Below are 15,327 nucleotides of genomic sequence, written 5' to 3'. Positions count from 1 at the left end.
ATACAAACATATAGCAAATAGAAGCCAAACTTTATTTCCTACCTCCAGTTCTCTGCTGCCCAAAAATAACATTTGGGAAAATTGCATCTTCATATTCTCGAAGGTGGGGGAGATAGTAGTAGATATTTGTAAGATGCATGGGGAGTTTTCTGGGGAGGTTTAACTCTTTCCACTTTAATTCCCCTTAAAGACACAACAAACACAGAGATCCACATAAAATAAAAAGCAGGCAGAGAAGCCTATTTCTTCATTTCTTCACCTGTTTTGCTCAACTGAGCGCTGTCAGATTACCACACACAAGGTTATTCAGTCAGAACTATTCCTCAGAAATTATTATATGGCACATATATTACATAACATTCAATTGAGAATTTCCCAGAACTTCCCACTCAGGTGGTGATGCAGAGCTCCAAGCCTGAACATCCCGGGATAGCATCTGTATTTCCCTGTGCTTGCACACTTGCAGGACTGACTCATCTTAAAATACAGTAAGTAGTTACTTTAAAGGCAACACTAAAAAACTGTTTGGTTTGGGGATTTATTTATTTTTTTTTTTACAAATGAAAGCAACAGAACATTTATTGACTGGGATGGAAAGTTACTTTTCCCAAGGAATGCATCTAAAATAACTCCCAAAATTTACCACCCTTCCAAGTTACATGCATGTATCACAAAAACCATCATCAGTTTTACTCAATCAGCTTAGAGAGGCTTACTGAATGGGCAATATTTTAAGTTTTACAACTTCCAAAAGGTACTCCCACTGAAAATTAGGTCTAAAAGGAGATTTCCTACCCTACAGAAAATACTTTTAAAAACCCTGAAGCAACCGTATATACCTGCCCAGAGATTTGTGTATGAGACCCACAAGTCCTTCCACACTGTTAAGCCATTAAATATACTGGAATTTTGCTGCACAGAAACCACCTTCACAACTTTTCAAGGGCTTTCCTTCTTTATTTGGAAGTGGCACCTATCAAATATTGGGCAAGGGAGTTCAGTGTCATTGACTACAATGAACCTTTCAATTTTGGTTGTATAATAAAACACAGCTGGAATGGCAAGCAGAAGGGTAAGTAAAAATAAAAGGTAAATTATTTTAAGAAATTTCTGCAGAAATTTCTATTTTAAGAAATCCCTACACACCTACCTGTGTGATTTTTTGTCATGTTCATTCTTCTTGCAACTATATTTTTGATTTCATCTAGGGCACTGCTCAGTTCATGTGATCTTTTTTTATTTTCCATATCAGCATACAACAGTCTTTGCTGAAGTTCCAGCAAGTGGTGTTCGTACATATCTAAGTCATTTCCTGCAATAGGAACAGAATTCATTTTCTAAAAGGTGATTTATGATGGAATGAAGTTGAAAAATAGAAGATGGTCCAGACGATCACATCACCAAACTGCATAAACAATAATAAAGTTTAGTCAGGAGAAGAAGTAGTCTGGAAGAATATTAAGAAGGTAGAGTTTAGGGAGCACAGCTGGGTAAAGGTAAATTGAAGACAAAATCCATTATAAGGAAAAAGTCAGTGAAAGACTGTGAGTTGCAGGGCAAGGTGCTCCTTTCTTCACCAAATAACAAATCACGATGGCCCTTCTAACACTGAACAGTGTAATCATGTAATGGCTTGTCCTGTGTTTCAAACACTGTTAAGAATAAAACAGAGATATTAAAAGCATTCAGTCTATCAGTTACAGTCTTCATCTATGAGTATGATAAGAACTGTTACTAAAGATGGTTAATATAAAGCAATACTTCAATAACATCACCCCTTTGCAACAGAGAGTGAAGAAAGTAGAAGAGGACTTCTGCCTCATTTTAAAATGTTTTATAATGCTGCTTCTTTTATTGGTTTTGTTGTGGTTGAGTTGGTTTGGCTTGGTTTTTTTCCTAGTTAAATGCTGTTATTTAGATAACATATTATCCCATTCTATTTGTGGGCTGTGCTGGATTTTATCTGTGGCAGCTCTCATTTTCCAGAACCCACCACTGTCTCTCTGGAAAAGTGAATTCCCAGGGATTCTCACCTGTAAAAGACACTACGAGCAAAATACAGAGGTAACTAAACTGGAATTAGTTTGCATTTTGGATAAACGGGGTTTTATTTGCATTAAACACAAGTCCTTAATTTAATCAATAAATGTGTGATTGGAAGACTGAAGTTTAACACGCCTAGGAAGAAAGCGGTTAGAAAAAAAAAGAAGTAAACATGTGATGTGTATTATCATTATTTACCTCATTAAAATTCTAAAGGATGTTTAATAAAATCCCATTAATATAAAATAGATAAAATAGATTAAAATAGATTTCAAATTAAAAAATCTGTCACAAGGCATCAAGCTACAGAGCTAGAACCCCAAACAAGCTAAACTTTTTGGCACACCTAAGGAAGATCCCTTTCATCAGCTACCATGTATGAATACACTTGCTTGTTTATGCTTTTCTTTTGCAGCTGTGTTTCCAATGCCATAATCCAATCTTTAGGTTTCTTCCTTTAGAATGTATGTGAATAAAGTGAGAACAAAAGGTTTAAGCTGATGTAGGTGACTGACAGATAATCATCACACCATTTTCATGGCAAGAAAGTGATTCCAGATGGAACATCAACACACGTAACCATGGTGGAGATGTACCCTGCATTTCCTAGACGACTTCAGAAGTATCAACTAAAGATATGGTCATGGGCATGAGTTTTTCTTTAAATTCCAGTTTAGGGAAGGAATTGATACAGAAATTGCAGATGAATTATAACATCATAGTCCCTCTCCTCATAGTTGTCTCAGCTATGCAGTGTCAGTGTGACTCAAAGTGACCAGAGCCACCTCTGGGCTGACATTTTGGCAAGCACCAAGCAGTGGCACCTGTATTTGCTTAGTGACAGAGGAGCCTTCCAAAGGGTCACAAGGGCCTCTTGGAAATAAAATGTCAGCACTCAACTGTCCTTGAGTGCAGCCAGAGAAGCTGGCATTTGTAATCGGCCTCATCTATTTCTTCAGAAATAGAAGAGGGAAAGTACATTTTTCAGTCTTTTCAAACTGAACCCTCTCTTCAGTCAGCAGAACATGATTCTTAGTAATCACTTATCTCATTTGTTTTTGATGGCTCAGGAAGGAAGGGTTTGGCACAAGGAACAAAATATTCACTCACCTTTGGTGAAGAATTAATTTATTATAAAAATATAGAGTTTGAAATAGAACATTAAATGTTCTAAATTTTACTAGAGCACATTAACTAAATTTTACGAGAGCACATTTACTAGGCAACATTAACTATTACTAAACTTTTGTCAAAAAATGTGTGTTTAGAAAGCATTTTATGAAGCTAAACACTCAAAATATTTCAACAGTCATTGAGTTTAAATAGTCTCGTGTGTGTGTGTGTGTGTGTGTGTGTGTGTGTGTGTGTGTGTGTGTGTAAAATGTTCTTTCAGCATCTCATGACCCACAGAGAACTAAAACAGCTGCTTGCAACAGATTGCTTACAAAGACACGGGGCATTTTTACAAATGCAGTGCTTTCTGACAAGGAGGGCCAGGGAGATGGAGCTTGGGGGACAGCAGTAGCCTGTGACTTGACTTGGCAATGCCCTGTCCAACAATGGTTCCATCAGCAGTGAGGAGCGTCAGAATAAAACCGGAAAAGAGCAAGATGAGGGCCTATGGTGAAACTACAGAAAGCAAATGAAGGTAAAGGAGGCCTGCAGAGAGACCCCAACAAACCAGGGCTGGGCAATCACCAACCACAGGGAGTTCAACAAGGGCAGGTGCCAGATGCTGCATCTGGGATGGGGCAACCCTGGCTGTGGGGACAGTGCTGGGGGCACTGTGGGGTGCCCCAATGGAAACAAGGCATGGAGCCACTAGAGAGTGCCCAAAGGAGGCCACGAGGATGGGGAAGGGCCTTGAGGGGAAGTTGTGTGAGGGGTGCCTGAGGTCACTTGGCCTGTTCAGCCCGGAGAGGAGGAGACTGAGGGGAGACCTCACTGCGGTTAAAACTTCATCAGGAGGGGAAGCAGCAGGGCAGGCACTGATCTCTTCTCTGTGGTGACAAGAGCCAAGGAAATGGCATGAAGCTGTGTCAGGAGAGGTTTAGGCTGCATAACAGGAAAAGGTTCTTCACCCAAAGGATGGTTGGGCACTGGAACAGGCTTCCCAGTGCAGTGGTCACATCGCCAAGCCTGACAGAGTTCAAGAAGCTTTTGAACAACACTCTCAGGAGCATGGTGTGACCGTGTGCAAGGCCAGGAGTTGGACTCAATTATCCTTGTGTGTCCCTTCCATCTAAGCATACTCTGGGATTCTGTGTAAAGGCTTCTTCTCCCCTTGGTGAGCTGAAGATGAATCTCTCTGATGGGTTTAGAGTGGTTCACTGAATTTTCCTTCTAAGAAAAGGCAATGGGACTACCAGCCACAAGCCATAGGAGCAAAAAAAGACCCAGCTGCCTCCCAGACACAGTGATGGCACTCAAAAGCCTTTGCAATGGATTTTCAGCTCTACTGTAGCTTTCCTCTGACTGCAAACTACACACTGGCATTTATACCTATGGATACTGTAACCATAAGACAGCAACATTTAAAATGGTTTAAAATGCTCTCTTGTGTTACCTCCTAATAGATAGATTTTATATATATGAAACTTCCTGCACTGCATATTGAAACTGTTTAGAAACAATACCAATCTCTCAAGCAAAGGCTCATTCTCAAATCCACCTGATTATATCTCTTAGCTCCATACACACATGCTTCCTGTATGATCATAAATGCTTCCAGTCTCTTTAACGACTTCTGGCAGTATCTAAGAGCTGTGGAACAATTCACCCCTATCTCACCGCAGCACTCAAACAGAAAAGAAAATAAAAGGAGAATTTGGAGTGGCAGAAAGGAGGGAAGAAAACACTTCCAAGTCTAGCAGTGAATCTTGTTCCTATTTGTTGATTACAAGCTAAATTGCTTATCATACCTAAAGACTGATTCTTTTAGAAACTGAAATTTGGTTAATGGACTCCTTAAAAGAAAACCATATAAGCAGACTAACTGCAAAAGATCTTGTCATACTGTGTGCTTGGAGCCACTGCTCACTGTTCAGGTTAATGAGGCATATTAAACCACCGAGGCATGCATTGCACTAATAACTGGCACTTTATTATCTCTCCATAACTGCTCTAATACCAGATACCTTTCTGAATCTCGTTGCATGCTCAGGTTGTGTGCTCTCTGAGTAAGGAAGGAAAAAAAATCCCCAAACAATGCCCCCATCTCGGGTCAGAACAGCGAGTTCTTAGGCAAATATTTAAATTCAACAATGTGCATTACCTTTAACCATGCTGTTTAGAGTCTTACAGCACAGTATTATTTGTGTCTTCCAAAATGTTAGAGACATCGACTTGCCTTTGACAGTGTCCACATCAGGAGCTGCAAGGCAGCAGAGGGACTTTGCCCTAACCCAGGCACATCAAAGAACAGCAACTTGGAGCAGGGGAGATGGGGTTCCTCCATGCCCCACACAGGCCGTACTGGGAAGAGGATCAGAATGCTTTCAATATTAAAACAAACACACACCCGACAGAGTTGAAGGCAGATCAAAGTTAATACGTGGATTTTAAAAACTCACAATATTGTCTAATGAACATGGACTCAGTCTTGAGTTTGGCACAGAATACTTGTACTGAACAATACTGTCTCTAACTGAAAATAAATAAGCAAACTTGTATCAAAGAAAATACAACTTAAGCTCTAACAATATTTCCTTAAATGCTGGCAAACAATCCTCATTTTAGACTCAAGTCTTTTCCTATGTTAGAATGTAGTGAAAAGTGATCTTGAAGCATTCAGTCAGAACATCACCATATAGGAAGGCAATATTATTAAAATAAATGAAAAAATATAGAAATTGAATGGATATTGTATGGTGTTTGGCCATAATTGGTATAGTTTGGTTTTAAGGTAGTACTCACTCACTTCAAGCAATTGCTATTGCTTTGTCCTGGTTGGTATTTTAAATATTTAAATATTTTACTTCTCTTCCTGAGGTAGCAACAACCACCAAATTATACACACATTCAGTTAAATGCCTAGCCATCAGCTAAGGTATTTCTAGACAAAACTCTGTTCCTCAAGGCTCAGTGTGCAACACTAGGAAAGCAGAAGCTCATGTGGTTACACTTGCCCAAGGTTATGACAAGACACTGTACAGCGAACAGAGAGAGGTCTGAAAGGCTCCCTTATCCCTTTTTCTACAAAACCCAACAATTTCTGGCCTCCTGTTGTACCACAGGATTTATGGCTAGGTCCCTCTACTCTCTAGGCACAGTCCTGCCTGAAGAAACAGTAAGAAGCAGCACAATCTTTGTTTAATAGATTGCACATGTTGAAGCCAGTGAAACTACACAGCTTTTCTAAGTCTTGGATATGAATTTTGATATAAAATTTTGGATCAGTAAATACTGAGCTTTAAGTGGACCCTTTGAGGGCTGCTGTATGTTGGAGGGTTTTTAAAATGCCAAATGCAGAACCGCACAAAGAAACCGAGTAAGCAACTGATGGACTGAAAAACTCTTTCCTTATCACACTGTGCATGTCAGCCACATCCCAAGTGCACGTTGAGGCAAAACCTGAATGTGCAACAACCTTTGTTTGCTCTCAGTGTCACTGGAAGGAAATGTACACACGAAGGGAAGATGTGGCCTAGCAGTCACCTGGGACAGCTGGGAAAAGGGGTGGTTAAACACAGCCAAGCTGTCCCACAGAAGACAGGAGGATTGGCTTCTGCACGTGGGGAAATCTGGATAAGCTGCATGGCCTCAAGTGAGAGCAGGGTAATCCAAGACTTCCTTATCAAATCTGTCCATTTGCCACCATTTCATTGAACCTTTGAGCCAGAGAATGCCAGTTGGGACTGGACAGGAAACCTGCAAAGAACTCCATCACAAATGGCAGAACCTCCTGGGGACCTGCACTTGGCTGCACAGCTGAAACAAAGCAGAACACCATAGGCAGAAGATTACTGGAAATACCCCCCACCAAATTCGTGGAACAAATTCAAAATGCAGATTTAAAAAGAAATCCATGATCCTTACATACACTTGTGTGAATGTAATTGTACAATTGTATGAGCAGTCTCTCTCTTGTTCATCCCACCTCAAAGGAATAACTAAAGAATTTCAGGTTTCATGATGTTTGACACAATGGGTGTATGCCTAGATCCTTGTGACATCATATTTCAGCATCAACTTCTCCTAACTTCCAGGCAAAGCTCACTTTTAATTTGCTTGGACAAAGTATCCCACAAATTTAGGTGAAGAGCAACATGTTACAAACCAATGCAAAGAGATTTAATCTTGTAACCCCTGAGAGCAACATGAAGAAGTACTGCCAAAATAGATGATCTGATTTATGTCGTTGCTGTGACTTACAAAAATTTCACTGTTATTCAGCAAAGACATCAAAACTTCTTTTTATCCATGAATACTGTTTCCTCTGAAGAAACTTTATGTAAGTTCATAATGAGTTTATAATATGGTTTTGCCTTCTGTTTTTCAAGTGGCAATAACATTACTGCCTCCTTACATTTACTTTCTTGTTTTTATATATGGGTGGGGGTTTTTTTAATGGATTAGTATTTACATGGAAAACAATAACTAATACTGTGTGAGAAAAGCACTACATATATTGTAGGTTGGATACTATTTCTCAGAACTCCCAAGCTATATGAAGAGTGTTTTTGTGAGAGCAGACAGTTTTGGTCAGGTGAATTAACAAGTGAATTGCAACTCAGTTTCACAAGCAGAAACCTCTGCACCATCCTAACAAGAGCCTTTCCTATGCTCGGATACAAGCGGTTTGCTTCAGGCAGGTTCGGCCTGGGGCCTGGGGAGGGACCAAGAAGTTCTCAGCCAAGCCATGCGGGACATGGGGCAGGAATTGCTGCAGCAGCCCGGCTGACTGCTCACTAAGAGCAGCCCCCATTCACAGCACCCCAGGGCATGCTGAAGCAATCACCACTCTACTTTAGGCACAGCATTTGCTTTTGCTGAAGACCTGATCATTACCAGTTGTCTCCACAATTACTTTAATATCTTTTTCTTTTTTTTTTTTTTTTTCTGGCCACAAAAAATATCAGCATATTTAGTATGAAACCTTTGATTATATTTATAAAGCAATGGGAAAAGTGACTATAAAAACATCCTCCTAAGCATAGTTGAATTATACACAGTATCATCCACAATAACTGAAGCCCAGTGGCTGTGGTAGACTCTGATCTTTTATTTTTTAAGTGAATGAGCAAGTAGCATCTTCCCTGCTATGCCAGTGTGAGTTAAGTGTACTTGATTTTGGTCTCACATGTCCAACTCAATACTCAGGCTGCACGTAATAGCCAGCAGCAGCACCAAGGAGCCAATTATTTACTGCTGTCTTGACAGTAAATACACTCCAGCTCAAATCTCTCAAGCCACCTTTATTATAAGGTGTTTAGAGGTCACTTTAGCTTAAAGGTGACTTATGGTACTGATTTTTATTTGCACAGAATTTGGGACAGAGCCAATATCTGATTCAAACGTATAATACTCAAGGGCTGAAAGGCTCTGAGACTGCAGACGAACTGAAGGATATTTTACAGATTTTTGTATTATAGAAGTACTTAAGACCACTAGTCTTGAGCTTGGGTGCCCTGTCCTCGTTTTACAAAGCTTATTTACTATCCCAAAATCACTGCTTTCCAAGAAACAATTAACAGAAGAAACCAGAACAATTAATAGACAGAAACCAGAGGGAATACTACTGACTACTGCTGCTTAGTGTGATAGACTGTAGTCAAAAAATCAAGAGCAGCCCAAACATTTCAATGGGCAGAGCAGAGAAGTTAACAAAAGTTAGGGGAGATTTAACAAATGCATGAAAGAAAATGAGTAGAAAACGTTTGACAAATGAGGGAAAGAGACAGGAGCTGCCAAGCTCCAACAGTGCTCACAGAAACTGGTGGGCCAAGTGAAAAGGGCATTAGGAAAGAAAATACACATGGTGGTTTGAGGGGCACCAGAAGTGGGAATTCCTATAGTGCCCTAAGCACGACAATGGAGGGCCAATTCAGCAGCGCAGAAGGACAAAACCAGAGGTTGAACAACATCTAAGCAGAGACATCTGCCTGTTTTCCTAGAAAAATATTAATTACAAACCATTTGCTTAAACAAATGCCCTGTGACAACGACAGGGCATTAGTGGTTTTGCTCCCAATAGTTGTCTCTCTGCAGAAAAAGGTAACAACCTTTGTTATTGTTACCTATGGCTGGCTGTTCCTAAGGCTTTCTGGATGGGTAGAAGGTTTGTCCTCTAACACCCCTTGGGAGCACAGACTATACTTTCAGTAAAATAAATATAATACAAAGTCATTCACCACGTACTGCTACTTCCTCCTTTAGTAACTAATATTAACTATTTTATTTACACATTGGTGAGATTTACCAAGCGCGTGAGAGTCCAAAGGCTAGGTATTCACGGATGCAATGACCAAAAGGTTGCTAAAAACCAGTCACAAATAACAGTAATTAGGAAAATTATACCATCCAAGAGGAATTAGTTACTCAGTTTACTGTGGAGGAGGAGCCAGCTGGGGAAAGAGAAGTGAAGACAACACATGTACACCACAACGCATTATCCCTCTTCCCAAAACAAACAAACAAAACACAAACAAAATCCCAAAGCAAAACAGCCCAGTATGGAATGTCATCAGAGAAACGTCAAAAAGAAAATGAAATGAAAATGTAATGTCTGTAATGAGGAGCCTCAAAACATGAACCACAAGACAACACAATGGTAACTGCAGATTGGACAAACTCTTGCATTCTGACCTCTACTGGATTTCAGTCTCCTAAGATTTTTCCTCATTTTTCCTTCCCCACTCCTCATAGAAGTGCCACTGAAGGAAACTTAAAATGTTGTAAGGTAAACAACCATACAGTTGACCTAAAAGGCAGGAGGATCAGCACTGTCTCCACTCTATTCAGTATGCGATTGTGGGGCCAAGATCTCTACACCACTTTTATTTGCTATAGGAATAATTAATATAAACAAATTATCTGCTACCTGGAGTTGTGTTCATCCCAGAAATTACTAAGTGGTTTATTCCAATTCTTCTGCACCTGTAACACCAAACCTCCTATAAAGGGTGTGTGTAGGAAGCACTCAAAGATCCACTCCCTTTCCCTCACCCCAAACCAACCAGCCCCTCACCCCTAACACTCATGTCTCCAAGTCTCAGAGATACTATTGGGAAAGACCACCTCATTTCTTTCTGGAAAGTGCCATCAGTTTTATCTTTCCTACATTGGTTCAGAGAATTTTAGACATGGCTTAATGAAGATCGATTTGGCATGTGCCACCTACATAACCTACTAAAAAGGTAGTGTATCATTTTAAAGTTTAGAGATAAAATATAAAAATTGGGGGTTTTTTTCCTCTGCATTCTGGTCCTGGAAATATGCACAGGAAAAAGTGATGGTACTTGAGGCCCAAATACAATTACAGGATGGATAATGCTACTTTTATCCTCCACAACAACAAAATCAAAACTGCTTTAAAAGCGACAGCCACGGCAATCACGTTTAGATTTTTCTTCCCATCTCAATGTAAGATGCTTGTTAGAAAAAGAGTTAAAAAAATAAAAGGGGGGAAAAAGAGGGGAGGGAAAAAAAGGTAAGAAGAAACTTTTATTGTTTCTTAAGTTTAGGGTTGTGTTTTTAATAGGGCAAGCATGGCCCGAGGCTGTTTGGCAAGGCTGTGCTGGGCGCAGCTAAGCCCCGGCCGGGGGAGCGGGCGAGCCCCGCATGCCCGGCCTCACACGCGGCCAAGCCCCGGGCCCGCGCAGGTTCCGCATGTGCCCACAGAGAGCCCATGGGCCCCGGAGCCCCGGCAGGGCACGGGAGCCCCGCCGCGCTCCCGGCCGTGCCCTGCCCGGCGGCACGGAGCCGCAGCACGGCCGGGACGCCCCCCGAACCCCGACGCTGCCCCCGGTACCGCCGGGCGGGCTGCGGGCGCACCGGGGCGGGAGCCAGCGCCCACCGCCTCACGGCCCGGCCGGGGCCAGGGCCGGCGCCGCCGCCGCGCCCCCCGCCCTTCGCGCCCGCACCGACGGCACGGACGGGGCGCCCCCGCCGCCCGCTCTCACCTCGGCTGCCCTGCCACAGCGCGTACCACAGCAGGGGGAAGGCGGCGCCGAGGCACAGCGCCGGCAGCACCTGCCTGAGCCGCAGCCGCATCTCCCGCGGGCGCTGCCCGCACCGCCACCGGCACCGCCACCGGCAGCGCCCGGGCACCGCGGGCCGGGCGGGTTCGCGCTGCCCTGCCCTGCCCTGCCCTGCCCACCCGCTGCGCACGGGGCCGGGACGCGTCCTGCCCCTCGGTGGCCGGGCGGGGCTCCGAGCCCTCCCGCCGCACACCGGCGCTCCCCGGGCAGCGGGTGCTTCGCGAGTCCCTGCGCACGGGCAGCCGCTCCTCCCGCCGCCCGGCCTTGCCCGGGACACAGCACCGGCCCCGTGCCCACGGCAGTGCCCGCTGCGGAGCCCCTGGCAGGGCCCTCCCCTGCCCGCCCTCAGCTCTCCCGAGGCTCGGAGCCGCACCGAAAAACCCCAAGGCTGCGGCAAGGATCGACTGCCCGCCCAAAAACGTCTCGGACCGGCACTTGGGCAGGTGCTGTTTAGCCGAAGTCATAATGTTATGAATAAGAAGCTTGACTAGGACAGTATTCAAGCAGCAATCAATTTATTATTTAATATGGTAAAGTATGAGCAATACAGCGCTGGGTACAGTGGGGGAAGTGTTCCCTCCAACTGCACACCAATAGTTGAGGGTTACAGGTATTTATAGGGGTACTCATCAGCTTTTTCAGCAGTGTCTATTTCTAATTTTTACTCATCAGCAATTTTCATTCTAAAATTATTACATCACAATTCTATACACTATTGTGATCTTAGTTTCTCAGGATGTATCTCAAAAGGAGTATCCCAGATGGTGATGGTCCAGTTTCCGAAAGAAGAAAGACGAACCCCATCTGGTGGAGTCCAGCTCTATAAATCTAACAACAGTGATGTCCAGCTTCCCTTTGGTTGAAACCATAAATCCTTGAGGTGATGTTCATCTTCCTTTCTCAAGCTGTTTTTCTGTGCTTCCATAAGGTGTGAGATAAGCATATTTCCTTTTTATATATTCCAAAGCTATAGTTTCAAGGATACAAGCAATATTCTAAAATTATACTTCAAAAGATTATTATTGAAGATCTTTTTTATGGATTAAATGCAAGCAAAAAGCAACATCCTTAACACCTTAATTCCAATGCTCCTAAATCAACCAGGGTTAATTGCAAACAAAAGATAGGTTCAAAGGCCTTTTTCCATGCTTTATTTTCATCAGTTATTATTAGAATTCGCAACTATCCCATTGTCGATGTCCACACATTTCGCATTCGCAAGTACACACTTGGCCTGTTTGTACCTGACACGGAACACAGCTTTGTATTTCACAATAACATTGAAAGGAATAAGATGAATGTGTCTCTACAAACAGGTGCTGTGAATCTGCTGGTAGCTAGGGCCAGAGACTTGTAGATAAGGAAGTAATGACAGCAACTACCAGTTTCAGAAAATGTTACTCATTGACAGGGACTACTGCTCAGCCAAGGTCATGCTTAATTCCCGAACTTCGAGGAAAAGAATAAAGACTTGATAAAACTATGTTATGCAAGGGGTGGTGCGTGTGTATGTGCACACAAAGGGGGACATGTAGTGGGTGAATTGGGAAGTCTGTACCTTCCAGGTACCTCAACCAATGTGGAAAGCAAGAGGGTGATGCGGCTGGGAAAATCAGGATAATAAGGGGGCTGTGTCCTCCAACAATTGGAGAGACCCCATGGGAAATGCCTCATGGCCTCTCCCTTTGTTCATGAATAAAGTTACAGAACTCCTCTGTCTCCTTTTTGAACATAAACCTTTCGTGATGTGAATTTTTTCTGCACAACATTGTAATGGTGAACATTATTTGACTCACTCAAAACCAATGGGGCATTTGTTTTTATATTGCTTGCAAGATTGTATCAGGAAGCCAAGCTGTGTCCAATTAATACATGCATTTAGCACAGTCACAGAATCAGGTAAATAAACCAAGCTTTTCAGTTCACCTTTAGAGAGGAAGGAGGGCGAGCAGGTGCAAAATCTCAGCGGATCAAAGTCTAATGGTGCACTGGTACCTCTCCCTTGATAAGAGCATTATCCTGCAGCCATTGTACCTTGCTCCACACATGGGCCTTTCCATTCAGGCACACACACACCTGTTGCCTTTTTAGGTCTTCAGCAATCCATAAGAAAACAAAAAAATAGTCACTGCTTAGAATACATCTCCTACAACAATAGTTTATAAAGGGAACAGGTACCTCGTTTACCAAGGTTCCTGGAACCACTTACAGCAACACAGTTCTAAATAAACCACCCATGTTTTATAGACAAATGGTTCCTCCTTCTCATACCTGATGAGCAGGTGTTTAGTGGCTTTTGCTTTGCCATGTTCTCTACCTGCTCACAAATCTACCTTTCATTCTACAGCTGTGACAAAGAAAACATGCTTTCCTGTTCTGTGCTGCAAACATGCAAAGGACAGCTCCAGAAATCAGACTGGGCTTGGGTGGCTCTCAAAAGCAGAAAGCTCTTTGCTATCTGAACTGTTATCTACTTCTTAATGTATTACTAGCATATATAATTCATTACCTTGCCTACCCTGGAGTAATCTAGACAATTTGTTTTCTAAAAATATGCTTGTATTATTAATACAGTATCTCTTCCTTCCCTTTCTCCATTTGCTTACTTAACAATTTACCTCATTTTGAACCAAACCCCCAAATCATTTTGTGTGCAGAATGAATGGTGTGGTGCAAAGCAATCCCAAATCCAGCAATAGATGTGTCCAGACACAGGTGTGCTGGAGTCCTAAATCAATGCTGCCTTTATATGCCACTCTTTATACTAACAACAGTAGAACTATGTCCACTTTGGAAATTTTAGACCTCACAAATTGAATATTGCTGCTCTGGCAAGGTTAGCATGACCTTCCTGTGTTTGAATTATGATATGGATGGGTTTATATCTCTGTTTACTAATTACTTTGAATTATAAATGTTATTATTCATTAAAAATGCAGGAGACTGCTAGTAACCTGTGTCAGTGTATACATGAACTAAAAATCTCAGTGTGGCTCCATGAATTGCTGTGAAGCCTTGAGCAAGACCTCATTATTCCTGTCCTATTCCATTTCTTAGGAACTTCCCCCAACCTTCTGTTTCTGTGCCATGGAAATATTTTACTGAGAAATCTTCTTTAAGCGACACTTTGGAAATGCATTTATAATTGGCAAATAAGATGCAGTGCAATCACAACACAATCCTCTTCTACTGCCTCCCCATCAGCATTCCCCTCTCCCACTTAATAAACTAAAAGCTCAGGGCACACATTTTGATGGGGGGTCAACGTAGATTTTGGCACATTTACAGTAAAATAGAGATTAAGAACTAAAAAGAACAAATGAGCATTAAACACCCCCCAAGTAATGAATAAAATATCTTTATTGGTTGGTGTTCTATCTGTAATAAAGCTAAAACAAACATGTAAATGATGTGGTCAAGCAGGAGGGCTGCTGAAGATAAGATTAACAGAAATCTAACACACATTTCATTTTAGCTTATGTTCAGAACAAGTAAGGGGAAAAAAAAAAAAGATGAGACCGTGATGTATTTCCAGAAACTAATAACAAAGTGACACAGTGTGGGGGGCAGTCCCTGGAGGCTGCCATTGACTGCATTTTGATGCTGTTTATTAAGGCAGCAGATACAGTTCCTCAGCCATGCTGAGCTGTGGTGATCATTTACTTGATGCTCACTCCATGGACCAGGTCATTAGCTTTCAATGAGGTCATGCATTAAGTGTTCCTCAAAAAAACAAATCAGAAACCTCATGAGTGAAACTGTCATGAACTTCCACAGCACTTGGACCTACTAGCAAACAGGGTCCCTTATCTGCTTCATGCTTCCACAGTGTCTCCCTCCCAGGGCTCCCTTCATACCTCATTTCACATGCTCAAGAACTGTCTATAACTGGAGTAAGTTGTGCTGGGGCTCTGGGGCTGCCACTTGTTTCAGAGCAGTTTCACCTCCCATCAGCAGCCCTCCTGCATCTCTGCAGATGGATTATCTTTACAAAGACTCTAGAGAAGGACACCTGGCTGAATAACCTGTAACTCTTAACACCAAGCAAGTGATTGAGTGGGCTGGCTCTCCTTAGCTGCAAGAG

General features: G+C 42.4%; 1 protein-coding gene across 1 annotated transcript in view; it reads right to left on the bottom strand.

Moving 5' to 3' along the window:
* Positions 1 to 11,256, bottom strand: part of MGAT4D (MGAT4 family member D) — a 31,849-nt gene extending 20,593 nt beyond the window's left edge. The window contains exons 1-3 of the mRNA XM_066548913.1: positions 11,166 to 11,256; positions 1,151 to 1,312; positions 43 to 183 (exon numbers count right to left, since the gene is read on the bottom strand). Coding sequence (XP_066405010.1) covers positions 43 to 183; positions 1,151 to 1,312; positions 11,166 to 11,256 — 394 coding nt within the window. The remainder of the gene's footprint in view (positions 1 to 42; positions 184 to 1,150; positions 1,313 to 11,165) is intronic.
* Positions 11,257 to 15,327: the final 4,071 nt, after the last annotated feature.

Source organism: Molothrus aeneus, chromosome 4 (genome assembly GCF_037042795.1).
Source record: "Molothrus aeneus isolate 106 chromosome 4, BPBGC_Maene_1.0, whole genome shotgun sequence".
Taxonomy (NCBI): Eukaryota; Metazoa; Chordata; class Aves; order Passeriformes; family Icteridae; genus Molothrus; species Molothrus aeneus.
This window is presented reverse-complemented; position numbering and strand designations above follow the sequence as displayed.